General features: G+C 46.9%; 8 protein-coding genes across 15 annotated transcripts; 3 read left to right on the forward strand and 5 right to left on the reverse strand.

The window, feature by feature from the left end:
* The first annotated feature begins 134 nt into the window (after window positions 1-134).
* LOC136183444 (uncharacterized) lies at window positions 135-2217 on the forward strand. 2 transcript variants are annotated; one of them, XM_065970093.1, is made up of 5 exons: window positions 135-264; window positions 322-387; window positions 433-1375; window positions 1436-1852; window positions 1912-2217. In XM_065970093.1, exons 1-5 carry the CDS (start codon window positions 172-174, stop codon window positions 2079-2081), a joined length of 1689 nt encoding a protein of 562 aa, XP_065826165.1. In that variant the 5' UTR covers window positions 135-171; the 3' UTR covers window positions 2082-2217. The 2 variants fall into 2 exon arrangements, with proteins under 2 accessions (XP_065826165.1, XP_065826164.1); XM_065970092.1 differs by having other exon boundaries at window positions 433-1852.
* A 320-nt stretch (window positions 2218-2537) lies between these two features.
* Window positions 2538-3759, forward strand: LOC136200058 (aldo/keto reductase slr0942-like). The gene has a single exon (XM_065990383.1). The coding sequence runs from the start codon at window positions 2538-2540 to the stop codon at window positions 3504-3506; it is 969 nt and encodes a 322-aa protein (XP_065846455.1). The 3' UTR covers window positions 3507-3759.
* LOC136183449 (uncharacterized) lies at window positions 3679-5552 on the reverse strand. Of its 2 annotated transcripts, none has more exons than XM_065970104.1 (11): window positions 5463-5552; window positions 4870-5214; window positions 4718-4813; window positions 4584-4664; window positions 4469-4530; window positions 4383-4415; window positions 4291-4320; window positions 4184-4240; window positions 4081-4125; window positions 3962-4018; window positions 3679-3903 (listed from the first exon to the last, which is right to left on the reverse strand). In XM_065970104.1, exons 2-11 carry the CDS (start codon window positions 5171-5173, stop codon window positions 3787-3789), a joined length of 882 nt encoding a protein of 293 aa, XP_065826176.1. In that variant the 5' UTR covers window positions 5174-5214; window positions 5463-5552; the 3' UTR covers window positions 3679-3786. The 2 variants fall into 2 exon arrangements, with proteins under 2 accessions (XP_065826176.1, XP_065826175.1); XM_065970103.1 differs by having other exon boundaries at window positions 4870-5226; window positions 5463-5550.
* A 55-nt stretch (window positions 5553-5607) lies between these two features.
* On the reverse strand, window positions 5608-7555 carry LOC136183448 (uncharacterized). 2 transcript variants are annotated; one of them, XM_065970102.1, is made up of 12 exons: window positions 6972-7555; window positions 6863-6922; window positions 6702-6805; window positions 6544-6642; window positions 6458-6490; window positions 6379-6408; window positions 6269-6331; window positions 6158-6205; window positions 6088-6105; window positions 6004-6027; window positions 5888-5956; window positions 5608-5833 (listed from the first exon to the last, which is right to left on the reverse strand). In XM_065970102.1, exons 1-12 carry the CDS (start codon window positions 7522-7524, stop codon window positions 5666-5668), a joined length of 1269 nt encoding a protein of 422 aa, XP_065826174.1. In that variant the 5' UTR covers window positions 7525-7555; the 3' UTR covers window positions 5608-5665. The 2 variants fall into 2 exon arrangements, with proteins under 2 accessions (XP_065826174.1, XP_065826173.1); XM_065970101.1 differs by having other exon boundaries at window positions 6863-6931.
* Window positions 7556-7613: 58 nt separating this feature from the next.
* Window positions 7614-10584, reverse strand: LOC136183442 (uncharacterized). Its single transcript, XM_065970089.1, has 5 exons — window positions 10351-10584; window positions 9948-10298; window positions 8975-9883; window positions 8813-8932; window positions 7614-8765 (listed from the first exon to the last, which is right to left on the reverse strand). Exons 1-5 carry the CDS (start codon window positions 10579-10581, stop codon window positions 7716-7718), a joined length of 2661 nt encoding a protein of 886 aa, XP_065826161.1. The 5' UTR covers window positions 10582-10584; the 3' UTR covers window positions 7614-7715.
* A 28-nt stretch (window positions 10585-10612) lies between these two features.
* On the reverse strand, window positions 10613-14869 carry LOC136183443 (aconitate hydratase, mitochondrial-like). 2 transcript variants are annotated; one of them, XM_065970090.1, is made up of 30 exons: window positions 14803-14869; window positions 14549-14755; window positions 14413-14463; window positions 14213-14359; window positions 14072-14143; window positions 13985-14023; window positions 13854-13934; window positions 13714-13806; window positions 13588-13657; window positions 13437-13525; window positions 13332-13383; window positions 13179-13277; window positions 13018-13122; window positions 12876-12967; window positions 12717-12822; window positions 12569-12662; window positions 12452-12515; window positions 12321-12394; window positions 12159-12270; window positions 12038-12110; window positions 11936-11985; window positions 11849-11878; window positions 11754-11797; window positions 11625-11700; window positions 11473-11570; window positions 11327-11420; window positions 11138-11270; window positions 11062-11082; window positions 10916-11016; window positions 10613-10865 (listed from the first exon to the last, which is right to left on the reverse strand). In XM_065970090.1, the coding sequence occupies exons 2-30, from the start codon at window positions 14570-14572 to the stop codon at window positions 10725-10727; spliced, it is 2325 nt and encodes a 774-aa protein (XP_065826162.1). In that variant the 5' UTR covers window positions 14573-14755; window positions 14803-14869; the 3' UTR covers window positions 10613-10724. The 2 variants fall into 2 exon arrangements, with proteins under 2 accessions (XP_065826162.1, XP_065826163.1); XM_065970091.1 differs by lacking the exon at window positions 14803-14869 and having other exon boundaries at window positions 14549-14647; window positions 14705-14720.
* On the forward strand, window positions 14663-17103 carry LOC136183447 (kelch domain-containing protein 1-like). Of its 3 annotated transcripts, none has more exons than XM_065970099.1 (11): window positions 14668-14719; window positions 14777-14979; window positions 15042-15092; window positions 15151-15220; window positions 15268-15332; window positions 15381-15914; window positions 15979-16136; window positions 16188-16385; window positions 16436-16574; window positions 16622-16808; window positions 16860-17103. In XM_065970099.1, the coding sequence occupies exons 5-11, from the start codon at window positions 15329-15331 to the stop codon at window positions 16966-16968; spliced, it is 1329 nt and encodes a 442-aa protein (XP_065826171.1). In that variant the 5' UTR covers window positions 14668-14719; window positions 14777-14979; window positions 15042-15092; window positions 15151-15220; window positions 15268-15328; the 3' UTR covers window positions 16969-17103. The 3 variants fall into 3 exon arrangements, with proteins under 3 accessions (XP_065826170.1, XP_065826171.1, XP_065826172.1); XM_065970100.1 differs by having other exon boundaries at window positions 15284-15332; XM_065970098.1 differs by having other exon boundaries at window positions 14663-14979; window positions 15151-15332.
* LOC136183440 (uncharacterized) lies at window positions 16615-20845 on the reverse strand. 2 transcript variants are annotated; one of them, XM_065970087.1, is made up of 3 exons: window positions 17356-20845; window positions 17110-17305; window positions 16615-17023 (listed from the first exon to the last, which is right to left on the reverse strand). In XM_065970087.1, exons 1-2 carry the CDS (start codon window positions 20673-20675, stop codon window positions 17113-17115), a joined length of 3513 nt encoding a protein of 1170 aa, XP_065826159.1. In that variant the 5' UTR covers window positions 20676-20845; the 3' UTR covers window positions 16615-17023; window positions 17110-17112. The 2 variants fall into 2 exon arrangements, with proteins under 2 accessions (XP_065826159.1, XP_065826157.1); XM_065970085.1 differs by having other exon boundaries at window positions 16615-17028.
* Window positions 20846-20874: the final 29 nt, after the last annotated feature.

A 20874-nucleotide genomic window follows, 5' to 3' on the forward strand; every position in this document is an offset into this window, starting at 1 on the left:
GATAACGCCACTTCGCGGAAGGTGAGCGTCAGGTGGTGGAGCACAATTTTGTGCGATATGAATAATTCTGTCTCAAAGCCGGCGAGCGTGTGCATGTCTTCCATATTCGACTGCGGCTTTGGACGTGGATGAGTGTCCGTGACTGGACCTGATCCCTTCAGTCGCAACATAATGCTCCTACCAGTCACACTCTCTCTCGCGCTTCTCCTAGCGTCTACCATCGAAGTGTCTTCGGCTCCGCAGGACTATCATCCTATTTCCCAAGTCGGTGAAACTATTCTGCGCACAATGTAGTCGACTCACTCGAAATTCTATTTTCAGGAAATAGCCAACATTGCCAGAGACTACCTAAAGGACGGCCCTGTCGATGCAGAAACGGGAGCGACGGTTAGTTTTCTTCCGCCAGGGTTCCTTATTTCGATTGGCTTGTAGGAATTGGCTGCAAAGATCTACGAAATTGTCAGAGACAACTGCGATACAGACTACGTCAGATTGCCTGGTCGCCCAGGCCCCAACGGATATATCTACAACATCGCTTATCAAAAAGTAGCCGTGCAGAGTTCCGTCTGCTGCGGCGATGCGATTGCGGCACGCGCGGTCGACGGCAACAGAGATACGTACTTCCCCCACAAGAGCGTGGCACACACGGACATAGAAGACAAGCCCTACTGGCGAGTCGATCTCGGTGGTTCGTGCTCCGTTAAAAAAGTCGTCATATATAATCTGGTTGACGATTCGGGAGAGCGCCTACAGAATTTTGACGTCACTCTCGAGAATTACGCCTTTCAACCCATACAGAGCTACTACTACGGACTGGGCAAGCGAGACAAATTCGAATTTGGCGGCGAAGAGCTCGTAGGAGGCGTCGAGCACGTCCGCGTGCAACTTCGCGGCAGGAACTATCTCTGTCTCGTCGAAGTTGAAGTGTACGGTCACTGCGAGGCCAAGCGAATAGGTTTCGACAACGTCGCTTTGAACAAGTACGCGCGTCAAAGTTCGACGACGTTTCCCGCCTCCAACGCCGTCAATGGTAACAGCGATCCCTATAACACCGCTTCTGGCAGCATCACGGCGCACACTCAGAGCCAGTATCGCCCCTGGTGGGAGGTCGATGTTCAGGACACAGCCGAAATAGCGTCTGTGCTTGTGTTCAATCGTCTCGACTGCTGTCGCGAAAGACTCTCCAATTTCAACGTGACTCTCTACAATTTTGCTCACGAGGCGGTGGAGACGTTTCACGAGGCGAGAGGCGGACTAACCGAGTACGGATTCGTTGTTGCTCCGCCGAAAAAAGTCAAGTTCATTCGAGTTCAGCTACTTGGAACGAACTATCTCACATTGGTTGAAGTCGAGGCGTTCGGAAAGCAACGCGGGGGTGAGAGCGAGGTACTGAACGCGAACTCGGCGTTGATCGGAGTCTTCGTTTTTTTTGCAGGATACGAAAACATCGCAGCGGGCAAGGCTACGTCACAAAGCTCGACTCTTGTCCACTATTTTCTCGCTGTTGCGGACAAAGCCGTCGACGGCGACGTCAACGGCGACTTCAACGCTGGTAAAAGCAGCCACACATACAATGACGCACAAGCTTGGTGGGAAGTTAATTTGGGAGCGGACGAGATTGTCTACGGCGTCACAATCTATAATCGAATCGACTGCTGCGGTGAAAGATTGCAGAATTTCGACGTTTCTCTGATAGATACGTCGGGTTCAGTTACCAAGAAAACCTATTTTGGGGCCGGCGTACGGGTCACCTATCCCGTGTACATTCCGAATGGAGTTGAAGCGAGGAAGGTCAAAGTCCAACTCCGAGGAACCAACTATTTGACGTTGGCTGAAGTGCAAGTTTGGGCTGGTAAATACCCTTCTTCCCTTAGAGAAGCATATGAGTGAGTAGATTTGTTTATGCAATAGGACGCCGTACATGTGGCGGAACAGCGAATGGAGCTCGTTGCGCTTTTCCGTTCACTTTCAAAGGCGTAACGTATGAGTCCTGCACTACTGTCGGTGGCAATCGTCTGTGGTGTGCTACCAGGCAAGGCAATGTGAGTACTCACAACAAATGGGGCTTCTGCTTCTGTTAGTGAGTCAAAATGATCCTTTGCTGTTCTTTCGTATCTTTCTTCTGTCTGTTCAGTTGTTTCCTCACGTATATGATTCATTATTATGTTTGACGTATGACATATCTTCTCAAGGTCAGGTGTAAGGAATGATAAAGCTGTGGCCAATAGACTGTACACTACATAGGGTAAAGGAGAGACTAGGGGTGTGTGGCTCCGAAAAGTTGATCCATTGGCTGAAGCTCCATAGGCTCGTTTCTGTTAAAGGACTAGGTGGTAGCACTTTCTCTGTGGTCTTCAAAGGGGCGGTGTCTTCTGATTTCGCTGTGTCTAGCCCTTGCGTACCTACCCAAACACCAAATATCGGCGTTCTTACCTGATAATTATATCAATTCATTTTTTCCCGCTCAATGCCTCGCGGCAGAGACTAATCTCTGGTCTCGTCTCGTCACCTAGACATCGCCCACACGAACACGTGATATGGCTCGCCTCAATAGCGGTCATTCCGTACCTCGAATCGGCTTCGGAACGTGGAATGCGAACGCGAACGCTGAGCAGTCGCTGTCCGACGAGACGCTAGTCGAAGAAGCGATCCGCGCGGGAGCACGCTCTCTCGACACGGCGATGATCTACGGAAACGAAATCGACGTTGGTCGCGCGATAAAAACGGTCGTAGACGAAGGAATCGTGCGTCGCGACGACCTCTTTGTCTCCACGAAGCTCTGGTCGACGTACCACACCCATGAAGGTGTTGTCACAGGCTGTCGCGAGTCACTGCGCCGACTCGGAGTAGAGCGCGTCGATTTGTACTTTGTCCACGCCCCTTGGGCGTTCAAAGCTGGCGCGCCGACGTCTCCGCTCGACGTGACGCCCGAATGGATACGAAAGTGGGATCCGGACGAGTTCCGGCACGTTTGGACGGGAATGGAGCGACTCGTCGACCTCGGCTTGGCTCGATCGATCGGCGTGTCGAATTTCAGCGTGAAAAAATTGAACGACGTCCTCGCGCGCGGAGTTCGAATCCCGCCCGCCGTCAACCAAGTCGAATCGCATCCGTACTTGCAGCAGAACGAGATGCTCGAGTATTGCCGTCGCAATGGCATCGTTATGTCGGCGTTCTCGCCGCTCGGCTCGCCGAGTCGAGGTCCGTCGAATAGACGCCCGGACGATCCGGTCCTTCTCGACGATCCGCTGCTCGCGCAGATCGCCGAGGTGCGTCGTTGCACCGTCGCTCAAGTGGCGCTTGCCTGGGCAATGCATCGAGGCGTCGTGCCCGTGACGAAGAGCTCGTCGCGACGGCACGTAGAGGAGGATATCCGAGCATTTGATGTCGCTCTCACGAGCGAAGACGTGTCGCGACTGAGCGAGCTGGATTGCAATTTTCGCTACTTGAGAATGGAATCGTTTAGAGCCGTGGGAGAAACGACTGCTGATCTTTGGGATGAATAGAAGACGAAGTGAAAAAATCAGTTTTTTCCAACTAAATTCATTCAGTATGACAGCTGTGTGAAAGCAAAGGCCCCTCCCAGAGAACAAACCTTGCTATTGCTGGAATCTTGCTGTACCGAATTTTCATTCTGTTTTGCGCTGCAGTAATTCCCTAAATTTACAGACAAACTAATTTTTGTATCACAATCGAATGGTAGTTTTAGCCTTATTAGATACGCCTGTAAAATGCACCGTCAAATGTAGAAATAGTTGATTCCACACGAAATCGAACGTCGTTTCATCAATTTGTCCCGCTACCAAAGTGCTGGTCATAGAACGACTCTGCATTTGCTGAGTGACGATTGCGACGCACGTCACTCACAGCCAAATGCGTCATTTGTCTATCTAGAGCTCCAATCTGCAAATGGAGACAAACATTTTTTCAGGGGGTCCATCAAGGACACGACTGTACTCACGGGTTCCTTTAGATGAGCAACTTGGCGTTTTAGGAACTGATTCTCCAACTCAAGAATCTACAAGGGTAGTGCAGTTTATCAATCGCTCTAGCTAAAGATTGCACAAAGGAAAAAGGTACCTTCATTTTATTAATCTCTACGGTTACGTTCTTCATGCCATCGACCTAAAATTCATCCCCAAACTATCTTGCCATGCACACGCACACCAGCGTTTTCACCAACCATATGTTGAAGACAGCGATTTTCTTCTTCCAGTTTGTCAATCTTTCTTTGGAACAACTGCAGAGAGTCAAAGTCAGCTCATTGCACAAAAAAAACTTCAAATGAACCTTGCATGACTCTGATTGACGTGTTAAGCTCTAAACGTCAATGAACAAGGACGTTAGAAATATTAGCAATGACTAGTCTATCGCTCACAAACCCCAGCAAGAACAGCAACCGCCCCATCCATCTCCTACAACACAACATAGGAAAAATCAGCTGACCAAAAAGAGAAGCTCTTCGCACTTGATTCTTTTGACGCAGAGCGAGCTTGAGCTCCTGCACTTCACGTTCTAACTTAGATATTTCTAAAATGAAGTCATAACACGAAACAATTTTTTATGCAGCGAACCGAGCTAACCGTCTGTTTTAGACTGTGATTCTTGTACGCCACTAAAGGACCTGCTCAATTCGGAGCCACGTCCATTCAAAGGACTGAAATCTAAAATGCCTGCGGGTTTTGTAGCGAAAAACATACGCACACATTACGCTCACGTGAAGACTGAGGTCTTTCGCCTTCAGGAAACAGCAGGCGGATTGGTTCAGAGGGAAAGTGCTCACGACTGAACGCCCCCGAATGATCTTCATAATCTAATGCATCGGATTTAATTAATGAACAAAAGACGAGTTAGTTCTTCACTGCTAACCCCGGTTAGAATTCTGTTGCAAATACTCGACTATGAATTTTCGACCGGACCTCTCAAAAGCCGCAAACAATTTTTCATGCACATCACCGCCTTTTCCTCGAAGAATCGTAAAGAAGAGTTCGTGGACTTTGCGTCGAGATTCCCGAATGATTTCGAGGTTTTCAATGTCCTCCGCAGTCAGAAGATTCTCGGACATGAGTTCCTGAAGTATGGGCAAATCCAAGGTGAGATTGTCGCCCAGCCACGATATGTTTGGCTTTATGAACGACATCAACCACTCGGGACCACCGTCGATGAAATCCATTGCGACGAACAATTCAGTAGTCCATCGACGGCGTCTTATGCCTGTTGTGAACACTAATGGAATTCAAAAACGAATGTGGTTTTTCGGTTTTTGCTTCAGCATCGAACGTGGTTTTTCGGTTTTTGCTTTCAGCATCGAACGTGGACCCATAGTGCCTTATCTAAGTCTTCTAAGAAGGTTTTATCACTAGGAAACGGGAAACAGGTACTCGTCGAGGTGATGTCGAACACATTTTTTTTCAACGGGGTCGTTTCGCGAATGCTGAATTGCATCGGTCGTAAATTCTGACCTTTCTAATCAACTCGGCCCGTGTAGACTCGACAAAAAAGGGGTGGAAAATCCCGTTTCTGGCACCTTCCCTTGGACGTTCGATGTCAACGTGCGCTACAGGTCCTGACGTCAGGACCACAAACTTCCGGAGTTTCGATTATAACGACGCTAGTACCTGAATGCTTTCTTTCGTCATCTGTACAGTAGGTGTGCTAAAATAAATCAGAATGTTGCCCACGGACCACTCTCTGAGCGTTCTCGGTGAGTTGCACGGTTAGAATCAATTTTGGAGTCTATTTTCTGCTGATCATCTTGTTCTCTAGAAAATGCTTCATCTGGCAAGTCCGGTTCTGGGGGTAGTGGATGACACTGGCCAAATCCCTGGGATTCCTGTATGCAGCCAAACATAAATTCTGATCACTGCTAATGGCGCTAAATTCTTACTCGGGTAGTAAAAGCACCACCGTGACCGTCTAGCTCTGTCTTGTATTGAAATTGCTTCAAGTAGTTTAGCTAGAATTTCGTCCCTATTATGATATGATGTATAGCGCAAGTCATACCTCGTTTGACATTGTTCTATTATCCTGAAATTGAAATTCAATGTCAAGAGCACATCTACTGTACTTCTAATCTACCTTACTTACACGATATAAGTCGGACACCTACGGTAAACACAAACATTACAGTCAATGTTTCATGTGCCGTTAGCAGTACCATATTTTCCATCTTCACCAATTCATTTTTAAGCCTGGAATTTTCATTCTTCAAAGAACGTAAACACATGACGCTCTCACATTAATTTAATTTTTCTACTGTATATACTACTTTTGCCTCCTCCAGCGCTTCCTCTGATTCCTTTCTGGCCTTCTGTTCTTTAGCCAATGCATCCTAAGAAGGCATAGCACATACCGCTAGTTGATTAGACAAAATCAAACCGTTGAATCCGTTTCAAGATCGGTGTATTGCTAACAAAACAATTAAAAATGTAATCGTTTAGCCTAAATCCCTGCTTACTTTGCAAAAAAGAGAAGTAAGTGATCTCTTCTCCTATGGAATAAAACATTAGTTAATTTAGTGCAATAAGATCACTACATATTTGCCTCTTTCAGCTTCTTCACTTTTTCTTCTGCCTCTCTCATCACTTTATTCATACTTTTACACTGACTGCACAGCTGCTGGTCTTCCCTTTTTGTCTGTACCTAGATGGAAAGAGAAAAGAGAGTAACAAGCCGTTTATTTTTTCTAAAAGAGAAATCACCTTTTCAGCAGCATCTGTTATGACCTGACTGCCCCCAGCAGCAATCGTTCTATTCAAACGTTCACCTGACTCGTGTGCTTGGGGTTGAAATGAGTTTCGATACCCTCAAGAGCAGTTCACTTACAGAACAAGAACTAAATAGGTAAGAAAAACTAAGGCACCTCCAAAATAAGGAGTACAATCAGGCGAAGAATCTCCAACAGTAAAACGCACGGTTTTTTCTAAAACTCCTTTCGAATTATTTCATAGCTTAAGCAAAAATCAAACTACCTTCAAAACCTGGGTTAGGCGCTGTATGATAAGAACGTTGACGTTGTGATGACGACAATGACGGGACGACGTGCGGAGCAGTGCGAGAATATGACCTACTAGAAGCAACGTTTCTCCCGTGATCTGCCGGAGTAGGCAAATTAGGAAGACTGTTCAAATATAATTCGGGCTCATTGACAGTCAAAGGCCTTTCAAACGACATCGTCGGTGTTCCCGTTGACGAATCGCCGCTCGTTGTTCTGCGTGCAAACCTGTGAAGATGATCCACGACAAAAGGGTATGAGGCCTTTCTAAGGGCATTGCAGAATCGTCCGAACGTGTCCTGGCCCTTTCCTCGAAGGTGCAACGAAAAGAGAGAATGCACCTTTTGCTCGTGGGCCAGAGTATCGACCTTCAGTTTGTCAACCTCTCCAAAATCCAATAACGATTCTTCCATAAGACAGTGTAAAAATTTTAGGTCAATTCTCAGCGCTTTTGTCAGGTAGGTGATGTTGGGAGTGATGTAAAGATTGATCCATTCGTGCTCCGAACTTTGATCGGTGGCAAAGGCCATTGGATAGACTAGAGACTAGAAACCGTGGTCCAGCGATGGCTCAGGAACCTGTAGCTACTAGTGGTAGTCTACTAGTGGTAGGAAAACTATACGGTGACGCACGTTAGATTGCTGCTAACCACGCCCACTAACTTTTAGAGTGACATCTGTCAAAAAGAAAAAAGCGACGTATCCAAACAGGCAAAGAAGTTTTAGGAATGACTTCTCTTCAAACCATCCATGTCAAAAGTGACTTGTTTATTTCCCACGAGCTCAAACTGAGCTCTAAGCCCGCCAATTTGTACTCCATACAAACCAGGTAAAATGGCTTCCACGCCTCGCTTATCGACTTGAGAAACGACCGAAGGCGGAACAGACAAGTGAACGGTAGTCGACTCCCCGGGCTGAAGAAAAACGCGCGAAAAACCGTACAATTCCTTCAGAGGAGCGTCGGGATGAGCGGTGAGATCGTTCGTCAAGAAAGCGAGCACGGCATCACTGCCAGCCAGACTACCGGTATTCCTGACAGTCACAGTGTACTGAATGGGAGTATCGTGCACGTTCAATGCATCTTCGGTCGTAAAGGTCGAGTAGAGTCGCGTGCTGCTGTCCCACGTGTAGTTGAACGTCGTGTACGACAGCCCAAAGCCAAATTCCCACAAAGGCTTACCGGTGTAGTGACGATAGGTAATACCACCGTTGTCTCGCAAACTCATGTCGAACATGCTCCTCTTCGACACGAAATCGGACGGGTAGATCGTGTACGGAAGCCTACCGGCCGGATTCACTTTACCCAACAATACGTCGGCAATAGCATCGCCGCCCATTTCGCCCGGATAGAACGCTTCCACGATAGCCGGAACGTGTTTGGCTACCCACTCGATTGCCAATGGGCCTCCGTTTATCAATACGACTACAGTTGGCTTTTTCGTGGCGACGACTTTTTGAATGAGCTGGGTTTGAGCTCCTGGTAAGTCGAGAGTCGTTCGATCGAGACCTTCTCGTTCCTGCGTCTGATGAAGACCGACGAACACAACGGCGACGTCGCTTGAAGCGGCGGCGGTTGCGGCGGCGTCGATCAACGACGTGTCATTGTCGTCGATGTTGCATCCCTGAGCGTATTTGATTCGTTGGGCGCCGAGCAGAGCGGTCAGCGCCTGAAGCGGAGAGTGCGAATCGACGAGCGTGTTCGTTCCGTGGTAGTTGCTCAGCAAGTCTTGAGTCGCGTTCGCGTGGGGACCAATAACGGCTAATGTGTGAATCTACGCTCAGAAATAAAATTCGAAATAGATTCGCTTTTCTTATTCACCTTTCTTTGATCAAGCGGAAGAAGATTATCGTCGTTTTTCAGTAAGACAATCATCTGCTGAGCGGCTTCGTATGCCAGTTGCCGCGACGCTGGAGTATCAACCGACTCCGGGCCAAGACTCTAAACACAGGGGTCAGATAAATATAATAGAGATGCATGTACCTTATAGGGAACCATCTCTGGTGGATCCATCTCACCGAGTCGAAAGAACTCTCTATAAATGCGAAACAACGCTTCGTCGACAGCCGCTTGCGGCACGAAGCCGCCGTTGACGGCGTCAAGCAAGTACGTATTGTAAAAGCTTCCGCAGTTGAGATCGCATCCGCCAAGAAGGCCCGCTTTGCACGTATCATTGCTATTATTCGTGTAGTGATGTCTGTTCTGAATGACGCTGATCGCGGAGCAATCGCTGACGATGAAACCGTCAAAGCCCCACTCGCCGCGCGCGATCGTGTTCTGATAGAGCGAATTGGCGCAGCTCGGAATGCCGTTCACCGCGTTGTACGAGCACATAATTCCCTGAACGTGAGCGCGTTCGACGCAACTGCGAAACGGAACGAAGTAATATTCAACCAAATCCTGATCGGATACGATGGCGTTGAAGTCCATTCGACCCGTTCCATTCCAGTGCTCCAAGTCGTAGGCGCTGAAGTGCTTGCACGCGGACACAACTTTGAGATAGCGTCCGCTATTCATTGACTGGAGTCCCGTCGAGTAGTGAGCGACGTATTCGGCCGTTAGGAACGGATCTTCGCCCGGTACTTCTTGCCCGCGACCCCAGCGCGGATCTTTGAACAGATTGACGTCCGGCGCCCAGAATGCGATGCCCGTCACGCCCTGGTTGTGCAGCGCGCGAGCTTCGGTTGAGACCGTCTCGCCGGCTAGACTCCACAGAGTGTGATTGAATGTCGCCGCGAGGCCGAGTGCGTGCGGAAACGACGTCGGGCAGCCCGTGCTACCGCTCGCCGCCGTTCCGCAGCGACTACGAACGCCGTGTAGACACTCGGCGAATTTAAATTGCGGAACGCCAAGTCTTGGCACTCCTGGATTTTTATTCTGCATATTTTGAATCTAAAAATAAAACGAATGAATTTGTGAGCCCCGTTCAGTTGTTGCCTCACAAGCACACTTATACCTTTTCAATCAGTTTCAATCGAGATACCAGATCCTTTGCTCTTGTCTCCGCATCGAGCGTGTAATTGCAGTAAGCATAGGTGTTATACGGAGCAATGGTGCAGTTCACACTATCACCGGCGTCCAAGCACAAGTCGTCGTTCGCTTTCGAGCGAATTGTTCTATCGGTGGCATTGTAGACAAAAGACTGTTCGACGCTTCCCGAGCACGGCCACATCTCCACGTTGGCGCCGCTGAAGTTGGTCGAAGGAGCGGCGGCAACGCATTTTCCGTTCATGAGGCTGACAATTTCCCCGCTGGTTGTATTGTAGGTGAACTGCTCATTCCACGGCGTCTTTGACGGCCCGAAGACCTGAATGCACGACAATATTGACGTTGGTTTTCTGGCTTGCTGTATCTTCTACCTGAACGTTTGCTCCCGTATCATTCCTGTAGTTCGCTATGTCGAGCACTCTTCCGTTGATTTTGAGCTGAATGTGATCGTTTGGAGGACCCTTCTGAACGATCTTCCACTGCTGACGAAAACCGCCGTTGCAAGTCCATAATTGGACGTTGGTGGAGCCAGGAACAGGGTCATCTTTCCCCCGAGCTGTAGCGGTCAAGAGAAAGAGGAGGCACAGTAGAGTCGTTCTCATCGTTGATCTCAGCTATGCAAAACAGCTAGTGTAGGGGGTATATCCACGTGAGACCGAATATACTATCATCACACGAGCGAATAATACATCGCGCTACAACTTAACAGCGAGGGGTCTTTGTCTTGGCTTGCAGGCGTTTCTCTCTATTTGCCGGCAGACACTTCGGCCATGCGATTGAGTGCACTTCCCGCTTGAAACCACGAAAGCTGCAAGTCGTTCATGGTGTGATTCAACAGAAACGAGTCGGACGAACCGTCAGAATGACGTACAGTGCATTGAACAGGCTAAGGACGCGTTGCGAGAGAAGAAACACTACGCTTCTAACTCTAGATACCTTTCCAGGTGCCATATCTTTCAGATTCGTCAAAGAAAGTCGGTCGTCGGGACGAATTTTGTCGTAGTCAGCCGGATCGGCGAATGTGAGAGGCAACATGCCTGTTAAAAAATTAACTCAACAAAAGGACTCCTCAAAGACCAAACCTTGCTTCTTCAAGTTCGTTTCTAAAGAGAAAAAAATCAATAGAGAAGCATTACGGTCTCAACTAGACGCACGAACCGTGAATTCGCGCAAAGCTTCGAACGATTACGGCGCGTCCGCCGAGATGCCTCGGCTCCAAGGCGGCGTGCTCGCGACTGCTTCCTTCGCCGTAGTTGTCGTCACCGACCACAGCCCAAACGGTGTTGTGAGCCTAGAAACTCCGATTTTCGACTCAAAATCAACGAAAGCGGATCTGAGATTGATTACCTTATAGTATCTGGCAGTGCCCGGAACATCGCCATACTCGCCAGTCAGCTGATTCTTGACGCAATTCACCTTGTCGTTTTCCGCATTGACGGCTCTGGAGACTCAAATTCTGGTATAAGAAAATCTCATTTTCTTAATGTGCTAACCCGAGGAACATGTTGTTGGAAATGTTGTCCAGGTGACCACGGTATTTGAGCCACGGACCGCCGGCGCTAATGTGATCCGTCGTGCATTTTCCCTTCACCTTGAACAGCGAGGCTGGAGGGGAAAAAACTAGATTTTAGGAGCTCTCCTATACTTTAATCAGTATTGGCATGTCCGTCAAGTCCTTTCCATCCCACTTGTCGAAGGGTTCCAAAAGCTGCAGACGTTCACTGGAAGAGAATATCTATAAAGCTCCTACTAACATCTAGCCTATAACCCAAACCTCTTGGGATCAACATTAACGCTAACGCTGCCATCTGACGGAGCCTAGATATCAAATGATTTTTCTTCAGCGACTACGAAAGCAGAGAAACAAACTTGATAAGTTTCCTGACCCGGATCAAAGCCCTTGATATAACCACCAGTAAGGCAATTTCACTAAGAGAAATCTCTTGTACCATATACCTTTGCTGGGAGCTCGTCGCCATACGGACTCTTCAGTTTAAACTTTTTTCCTAAAGAAATAAACGTGAATCTCATTATAAATAAAACGTAGTTCCAGTTCACCGTCAGATCCTGTCAGTTCATCAGTGAGAGGATTGAATGACAAATCGCCGGCCAGAGCTAAGGCAGTGACAATCTACGAAAGACATTTAACCTAAATCACATTTTAGAACATTCCACTGACTTCAGGAGATGCAACGAAAGCGTGAGTCGCCGGATTCGCGTCATTGCGACCAGTGAAATTTCGATTATATGACGTCACGATAGTGTTCTTCTCGCCTTTCTCCACGTCTTTCCTACGTTCAATATAATAGCTGACGTAGCGTAGAGACAAGAGTGCTCGCACCTTTTCCACTGTCCTATGCACGGACCACAGGCGTTGGCCAGCACCACGCCACCTACAGCTCGCAAAGTCTCGCTCTGTAGAAGAAAACGGCGATGCAACACCATAAACGAGTCGAAAAAAAATTGACGTACCAAGCCGTCGCGTTCTAAAGTAGCCCTGATCTGTTCGGATCCAGGAGTGACAGTGAACTTGGACCTGAAATAAGAAGTCAGAAATGAATTATTATCTCCGTAGAGACGTTTTTTTACTTCGCTTTGACTCCGTGATCAAGTGCCTGCTTGGCTATGCTAGCAGATCGGCCCATGTCTTCATAGCTGCTGTTTGTACAGCTGCCAATCAGAGCTTACATGAAAGGGAGATGAATAAAGATATACCAACGTTTTTGCGTTCATTTACCAACTCGGATATCCGTCGGCCAACCGGCGGATTGCGCATTTTCGCCAAGTTTCGAAATCGGATGAGCCAAGTCCGGCGTGAAAGGACCATTGACGTGGGGTTCAAGCTTCAATAGACACCAATAACAAATACCAAAGTGACGCAGCAATAAAACGATACCTCACTCAGATTGATCTCTATCACTTGATCATAGTGTGCACCCTTGTCAGAGACAAGGTTCTCCGAAAACGCTTCAGCCAGAGAAGCAATGCCTACCACAAGAAAAGATCTTAGTTGCCACAATGTGGATCAACGACTTTACTTTCTCTCCTAGTTGCCTTCAAATAGTCGCCCATTCGGCTATTATACGGAAATATAGACGTCGTCGCGCCAATCTCCGCACCCATATTACATATGGTTCCCATGCCTAAAAACAAATAAATAAAAGATGAGAAAAAAGAAAGCTCATTAGATTCTCTTGACCAGTGCATGAGATAGAATCGACGCCTGGTCCAAAATATTCGATGATGGCACCTGTTCCACCCTTGACCGTCAAAACCCCGGCAACTTTCAAAATAACGTCTAAATAAACAAAAAGTACCAATGCTTGTTCTTATAAAAAAATTATTTTCTTACCCTTTGGTGACGTCCAGTCTTTTAGTTCACCAGTGAGCTTGACGCCAATAACCTTGTTTGAGGACGAAATGAAGGTGTTCTTCTCCTTGAAACTCTCTTGCTTACCTTTGGACACTTGAGTTCCCAAGGTATGTCGGCCATGACGTCGACGGCATCGGCTCCTCCAACGCCAATACAAACACCAGCCAAACCGCCTTGCAGGAAGAAAAACGAAAAGATTACAGACACGAAAGGCCTATTTTTTCCCCCCCGGTACCTCCGTTCGGAGTATGACTGTCTGTGCCAATCATAAGCAATCCCGGAAAAACGTAGTTTTCCAGAAGAATCTATTTGAGTGTCAATTAAAGGCTGGATGCATTTCGTAAGAAAACATATGTGGTACCTGATGAATAATTCCACTGCCCGGTCGCCAGAAACCCACTCCATAGTTGGAACTAGCAGTTGACAAGAAATTGTAGACTTCCTTGTTGAGATCCTTAGCAAAACGCAATGAGATTTTGCCACCCACCGAGGTACCATTACCTTGGCTGACGCCAAATCTTTGTCAGCTCCAACCTGAGCTTCAATCAAATGGTCACAATGTATAGTCGACGGAACGGCAACCTAAAGTCAAACCTCAGTGTTGTACAAATAAAATCCTCAATTAGAACGACCTTTGGCAAACCGCTGGAGATAAACTGCAACATGGCCATCTAAGAGAATCAATATACAAGCTCACTAATAAATGATTCTATGTTTACCTGAGCCGTGGCATCCTGCATCGCTACTCGATCAGGCCGAAGACGCAGGTAACTTTCTCCACGAACAATATCCTAGACAATCACAAGAAAAAAGTTTTTAGTTATCCAGCAAATAAGAGCGTACTGTGTACTAGGACTTGCCTGCGTCTCCGGCGAGTCCAGATGACCGTAGAGAATCTTCTCCGACAGCGTTAGTGGTCGATTGAGAGATTTTCGAACTGTTTTTAAATTGCGGTCGATTCTCTCGTAGTTGATGTGAGCGTTCGGCTCGAAATGGCTCATCGGGACCTTCATAGGGTGGATTTTCTCGCTTGATTTAACTACTGCTTTCTTTTTCGAACCGTTTGCGCCGCTGCCAAAGCCGATAGGCGTCTCGTAGCCACGGAAACGACCTGCATGAGAAGAAGTTTCCAAAAGGGGCCTCGATTGTAATTTTCTGCTTCGAGACGTTTTTAAAAATAATTGCGCTTCTCTTACGTGGTTTCTCGCGAAGCGTAGCATTGTCGAAAAGCCGGCTTTCGCGTAAATGAATCTTGCAGCGGACGCGTGCGCATGCGAGCTCCTCGAAGGCGGAGCCTATATATAACAAAGCACTGGATGACGTAACGACTGATGAAACCGAGCAAACGCAACTCTGCATTCAGTTGCGTAAGCTCCCACTCCAGAACCAAATGTTGTGCATACCTATTTAGGATTCTTAATTAGGCACAAATTTGACCTACAGCGCTCACATTGGGGACTCCATTGCAGCGTGCGGCGTGCGCTAGGCAGCAGTTTCAGCCTGAGCCCCTAGCCGCCTGAGTGCCTGAGCCTCCAGGAGGAATAATGGAAGGCAACACAACTGTCAGCCAGCCTACGGCAGTAGCGTCTAAAGCCACGGAGGACAGGGGAAGAGCCAATCAAAAGAGGCAAGAGTTGCGGGCGCACGATTTATGCACTTTCACTGATACTGCGGTTGTTTTTTTTGTAGAAAAAGTGATCATTTTGTTGATAAGGATCCTACAATTACAATTAGCGTGAAGTAATTGCTTCTTGTAGTGACGTTGTTGCTTCTCTACTAGTTCCGCACTGTATTTTAGGCCACGACGCCGATGCCTTATTCTCTGATAGACATCCTAACGCTGTGTTTTTATAGAATTTCTTGCACATGTAAATATTCGTACATTTGAATCACGTGACTGCGCGTGATTGTTTAGACGTGCGCATGCCAAGAAGCTATTCTACACCATTCTACACACGGATCCGTGGTACAGCGCAATGGGTAAGCACGCACTTTGCCGCGACAGCAGGCCCATAACTCATCGTGTAGGTGCATCTGTTGCTCACTACCCTCCTGTGCAGCAGCACTCGGCTGCAGTTGTAAGTAGTAAGGCCTACATCATTGGAGGCTTGCGTCATTACCCGTCGAAGAAAGATGAGCTCTACCCTTGGTCAAGCATCTTTTGCGTTGATTTCAAGTCAAAGAGCTTTGAGATGCCATCGAGTGTCATTAGCGAGCCTTTGCCGTCTTCTTTTGCAGCCGGGTGTGCTTCTGTTGACGAAACAATCTATTTGTATGGGGGCGAGACCAAGACTGGCGCTTCTGAAAGTGAACTTTCTGACCAGCTCTTTGGGCTAAACGTTACCACCATGGCATGGTTCACCGTCGAGTCCGGTGGGTCTCAGCCAGTTGCTCGAACGGGCCATGCTATGTGTAGTGTCGGGAATCAACTGGTGCTTTTCGGAGGGTACGGCCTTGAGCCACCTCCAGGGATATTGGCAGAAGGATCCAGGTGGAAGCCTAGACGTGGAGCTAGAGGATGGAGCAGCGAGTTAGCCACGTTACAAGTACATCCTTTACCAGGTATATAGTGCGCTTCACAAACTGTACCTTAGGGAGAAAGGGATGCATGCCTTTGATGTTTTAGGAAATTGGTTTCGACCAAAGTGCATTGGAGCTTGGCCTGCTGAAAGAGCCTGCCATACTATGACAACTGTTGGTGAAAACAAAGTCGCTTTGTTTGGAGGTTGGAACGAATCTGGTACTCTTAACGATTTGCATATTTTGTCAATTGCTAATGAATGGGTAATTGTTTTTCCTAAAGTCCTTCTTGACAATGATACTGTTCCCTTTTAGACTTGGTCACGCGTTCGTGGAGCTTCAGACGACCCAAAGCTACCGTTTGTTTTTAATCACACCGCAACGTATTTGAATCCAGAACCGGAATTTCATTTACTTCTGTTACTTGGAGGCATGGAAGGCTCCAACAATAAAGAGTCCAAATTTAAGCAGAACTGTTACCTCATAGATGTTCAGACAGGCCTAACAACACAAGTAAGATAGTGATAGATTTCAATGCATTGTGTCAAGTCTTCTAATTGCAGCTATCTGACTGTCAAGTTGCTAGAGCGGGACACTCGTCGTCATGCGTAACTAATCCCGATGGAACGGCTGTTATCTACGTGCATGGCGGAATTGGCGAAAGTGGTGGAAGTGTCAACAAGTCATTGGTCTTTTGGTGGAGTAAGCTGCTTTCTGCACTGTGAAAGTTTACCTCAGAAAATTTCTAGGTCCTGGGTGTTTTACCACGCTGAAAAGACTTTCGTCTCTTGAAGAAATACCATCTTTAGCATTTGAAGAAAGGCATCGTTTAGAGAGTGCAAGCTTTCGTGCCACAGTGCTTCAGAAGCTGGTCAGGAAACGGGATTCTTTGACCTCCCAAGAGAGGCCAAATAGCTCTAGACAACAAAAGACAACGTCAGTAATTTGTGGAAAGTGCAAGAGATATTATTAATTAATGATTATTAGATTCCCTCTTTCTATTGCTCCTGACTCAGCAAGTCATGCCAGCGGATCAGTAGCTTCCTCTGAAACTCCTCGCAGTAACGACCACGACGAAGAAGAAGACTACTTTTAACTAGCCAAACCAGCTGAGCTACGGTACGTTGTACGTTGAACGTCTCTCCAAGCTTCTATGCTGAGCCAGTTATACAAATAAGAAAACGAATATGTGATCAGTAACGCATTGCCATCCATAAATCCTATAAACAGTACATACCTTTCAGAAAGATTCTATGTTCTCTCTGAGTTGATGCGAAACTTTGGAAAATGGTGGCCTTTCATCGGGATTCTCGCTCAGACACAATGTTGTTATATCTTTGTAAACTGAAGAGGGGGGCGCCGTTGTGGGTATCTGTGGCGTGGAACTCGGCTCTAGGTCGTTCTTCCACATTGTCCAAAGAACAACACCAAAGCTAAAACAAACGTCCAAGCCGGCTTTATCTAGATCGTTACATTCGTCTACCTGTATACATCCAATTTCGTATACTGAACATTTCTTCTCTGTTCATTACTTTCACGAAGTTCTGGTGCGCAGTAGTTTCCACTTCCACCCAGATTTTTCCTGTCTAATAGCCACGCAGTTTCACTATTAACACCGTGGTGGTCAGCACTCTTAAGATAATCCACATTTCTTTCCTTATAAACGAATCGGGTAGCAAGTCCAAAATCACCGAGTTTGACTATTTCCTTGTGGATCAGAAAATTCGACGGCTTGAGATCCAAATGAATCATTCCTAAATAAAGTTCTTTTCGTTTCTGATGAAACGTGGGAGTTAATGCTGTCAGATTGTGCATATAATTCATGGCATCTGCAATTCCAGCAGCAAACTTCAACTTTTGGCGATCGTCCATTGTCTTTGACTCTATTCTTTGATACAGATTTCCACCAGCACAATACTCCATAACAATGAATGGACAACGTTTTTCTTGCGGATACCGAAATCCGCCGCCTATCACGCGTACGACATTAGGATGCAAAGCTTTGGTCATTGTTTTCAGTTCCACTAGTTCAATGCTGTCTTTCAATTCCTTAAGAGCAACTCGTTTTCCGCCCCAAAGAGCTTTTGATACAACCCCATAATTGCCTTCGCCTATTACTTCTTTACTCTCAAGGTGATCATATTCCATTTGACGGGATCTCTCGTCTTCTTGGCGTTCAATCCTTAGCATTTTGCTGTTCTGAATGCTGTTCTGAATGAAAATCGCAAGTAATACCGCGGCTACAGTTACAAAACTAGCAACCAATACTGATCCCAATACCCAGTTTCTGATTTTTTTTCTTTCACTGTTTATGGTGCAGTTTGATTTGTGATCAAGCTTGTAACCACTAACACAGTCGCAATTTATTGACTGACTGTACTTTCCTAACGCAACGGATTGGGCGTCAACGCGGCATGTTCCTTCACCGCAATAATACTTGTCATCTGAGCACAGCGTGCAGTTTAGAACACTAGTTGCAGTGCCCAGCGAAGAAAGATAACTTGGACATTCTGTGCAACTCACACTGCCACCACTGGCATAGGTGCCATTATGACAAGGTCTGCATACATCAGTCGCAAAATTGGCGGCAAAGTAACCTTGTGGGCATCCAACTCGAGCCAAGGAGAACAGGCTGTTTCCTTTGTCGGTCCACAGTCCTCCAGCTGCAACCAAGTAGGGTAAATTCTGCTCCGGCGTAGAAGAAGGAAAATTCCACAGAGCGAGAGCAGCAAATGGGCCTGGCTGTACTGGGCTACCGGATTCAATCAAAAGAAACCACTTGGAAGCGTCGATTTGTGTCTCTTCAAGTGAAAACAACCACAACCCAGACAAAGCCATTTTGCAGTTTTCTGCGTAGTATAGGCCAAAGTCATTGAGTGATTCGCAACCTCCAGTTAAAAACATTTTTTGCCCAAAAGTGGCAACGGAGTGGAAGCAGCGGTTTCCAGGATAAATAGAATTTGGCTGTCTCGTTACTTCTTTCCATCCACCGCCATCAGAATCGTAAAGCAGCCACATGTCGTTATGACACGGACCGGAAGATTGATTAAGACCGCCGTAGACAATCATTGCGCTTCCAACTTTTGCCGCACTGTGGCCACATCGAGCTGGGGGAGGGTTTACTTGAGAGATGTTTATCCATCTACCACTGACACCCATACTGTTGCTTGAATCAACAAGAGTAAAATTCCACATGTCGTTTGAGCAGTGGTATGAACTACATCCAACTAGTCCGCCAAAAATGATTGCAGTTTCTGCAGAAACTGCTGTGGACGAGTGGAAAAATCGACAGCTTGGGCCTTCTAAGTGGTTCTCCTCATTTTTCCAGGGGAAAAAGATTGACGTTTGGCTTGTTGAGGCTCGATAGTTTTGGACTCCACCATAAAGAACCAAAAACGGTTTGCTTCTTAATTTGAGAGTTACTGCTGAGTAGCCAATAGCTGGCCTATTTACAGCTATACTTTGATACCATTGCCCTGATTTGAGGTTAAGCATCCAAATTTCGTGAATAGTTTGGTCTGTAGATACTGGTGACACATTTCCAATTGCAATCATTGTGGGCCTGAGATCTTCACTGACAGTTGTCACAGTTAATGCAACCTGCTGAGTAAAAACAGCCGTTGGGGCTGTTTGGGGCTGCACCAGTTTCGTCCACGACATTTGATACTTTGATTGAAATGTGAAGGAAAGATTCCAGATAGATCGCTGATTGTCATTGGTGAGAATGACAGCATATTCATCAAAAGAAGACAAAGAAATGTTTGTAGTTCCTTTATCACTGCCCGGAGGATGCGGGCCCAAATCAGGGTATCCTAAAATCCGCAGATCGCTTTTAGTCAAGACAGTGCCATCATTTGGATTATAGATAACAGGGCAAGAACTGCAGCACATTATTGCCACATTGTGCTCTCCTTTGCTATCTCTAAATTTGGCGTAAGATCCAGTAGTTCGAACGATTGACGAGGTATTGTGAAGGCAGGGAAGTTTAGTGCTAAGCTTGCTCCAGCGCTGATCAGTCACCCAATAAGTCCAAAGTTCGTGTGAAATTTCAGAATCATTTCCATACCCTGCTGCAACAATAATACCATTGATATGAACGCTTGAAATGAGAGCATGAAAATATCTGGCCTGAGGTGTTTCGCCAAAAGATTTTAGTTCGTTCCATAAATATAACTCATTCCCATCTCTCAGTACGCATTCTAACCTCCATAGATCATCAAAAACCCTGCCATCAATCCCCTTCCCACCAAACATTATTACTGATTGCTCACATCCGCAACGACTTTGAGTTGTAGTTACAGCAGCGCCGTGTCCATATCTTGATTCAGGTGCTTTCGACGTTGAAGACAGATACCATGTCTTTGACGTCCCGCTGAACACCCACGTCTGATTGAGAGGGCGGCCTGAATGCATCTCGTGACCACCAAAGAGCACGGCCGTAGTGCTGCACAACGTCGTCAGACTGTAGTGCTGAATGTTGGGAATAGAAACGGTTGGCATAAAGAGAGAGATCCATGAGTTGAGCGCTGGCTGGAATATCCATGTAGTCGACGTGTTTTTGTCGTCAAACTGGTGACCCGGCGACACCATAAGGAGTTGCTGACCTTCAAGACCTGCAACAATGATGGGTGTTGTAGCGTAGAGAGCGCCCATTTGGGAGGGCCCGTTCTTGTTCCAGTTCGAGAACGGCTGCCACTGGTTGAAGACATTCACTGACGGCTGGAACGAGTCACTGAAGACTTTTCGTAGGCTAACAAAACCCACGACAATAGAAAAGACAAGATTTATTGTGAGCACGCTCATCTTGTCTGTAACTCAAGGACAATCAGAGCCTCATGTGACTCTGGTTTCGGTCACGTGAGTAGAAACTCAATTCTTTTAGAAGCCCTTTACAACAATTCAAATAAATTGTAAAGCAAATCGGGCAGTGAGACACTTCCTGGCTCTGGGAAGCCTGGGGACTCCGGAGGGACTCCCGGGACTCCCCGGACTCCAGGGAAGA

Source organism: Oscarella lobularis, chromosome 2, assembly GCF_947507565.1.
Source record: "Oscarella lobularis chromosome 2, ooOscLobu1.1, whole genome shotgun sequence".
Taxonomy (NCBI): domain Eukaryota; kingdom Metazoa; phylum Porifera; class Homoscleromorpha; order Homosclerophorida; family Oscarellidae; genus Oscarella; species Oscarella lobularis.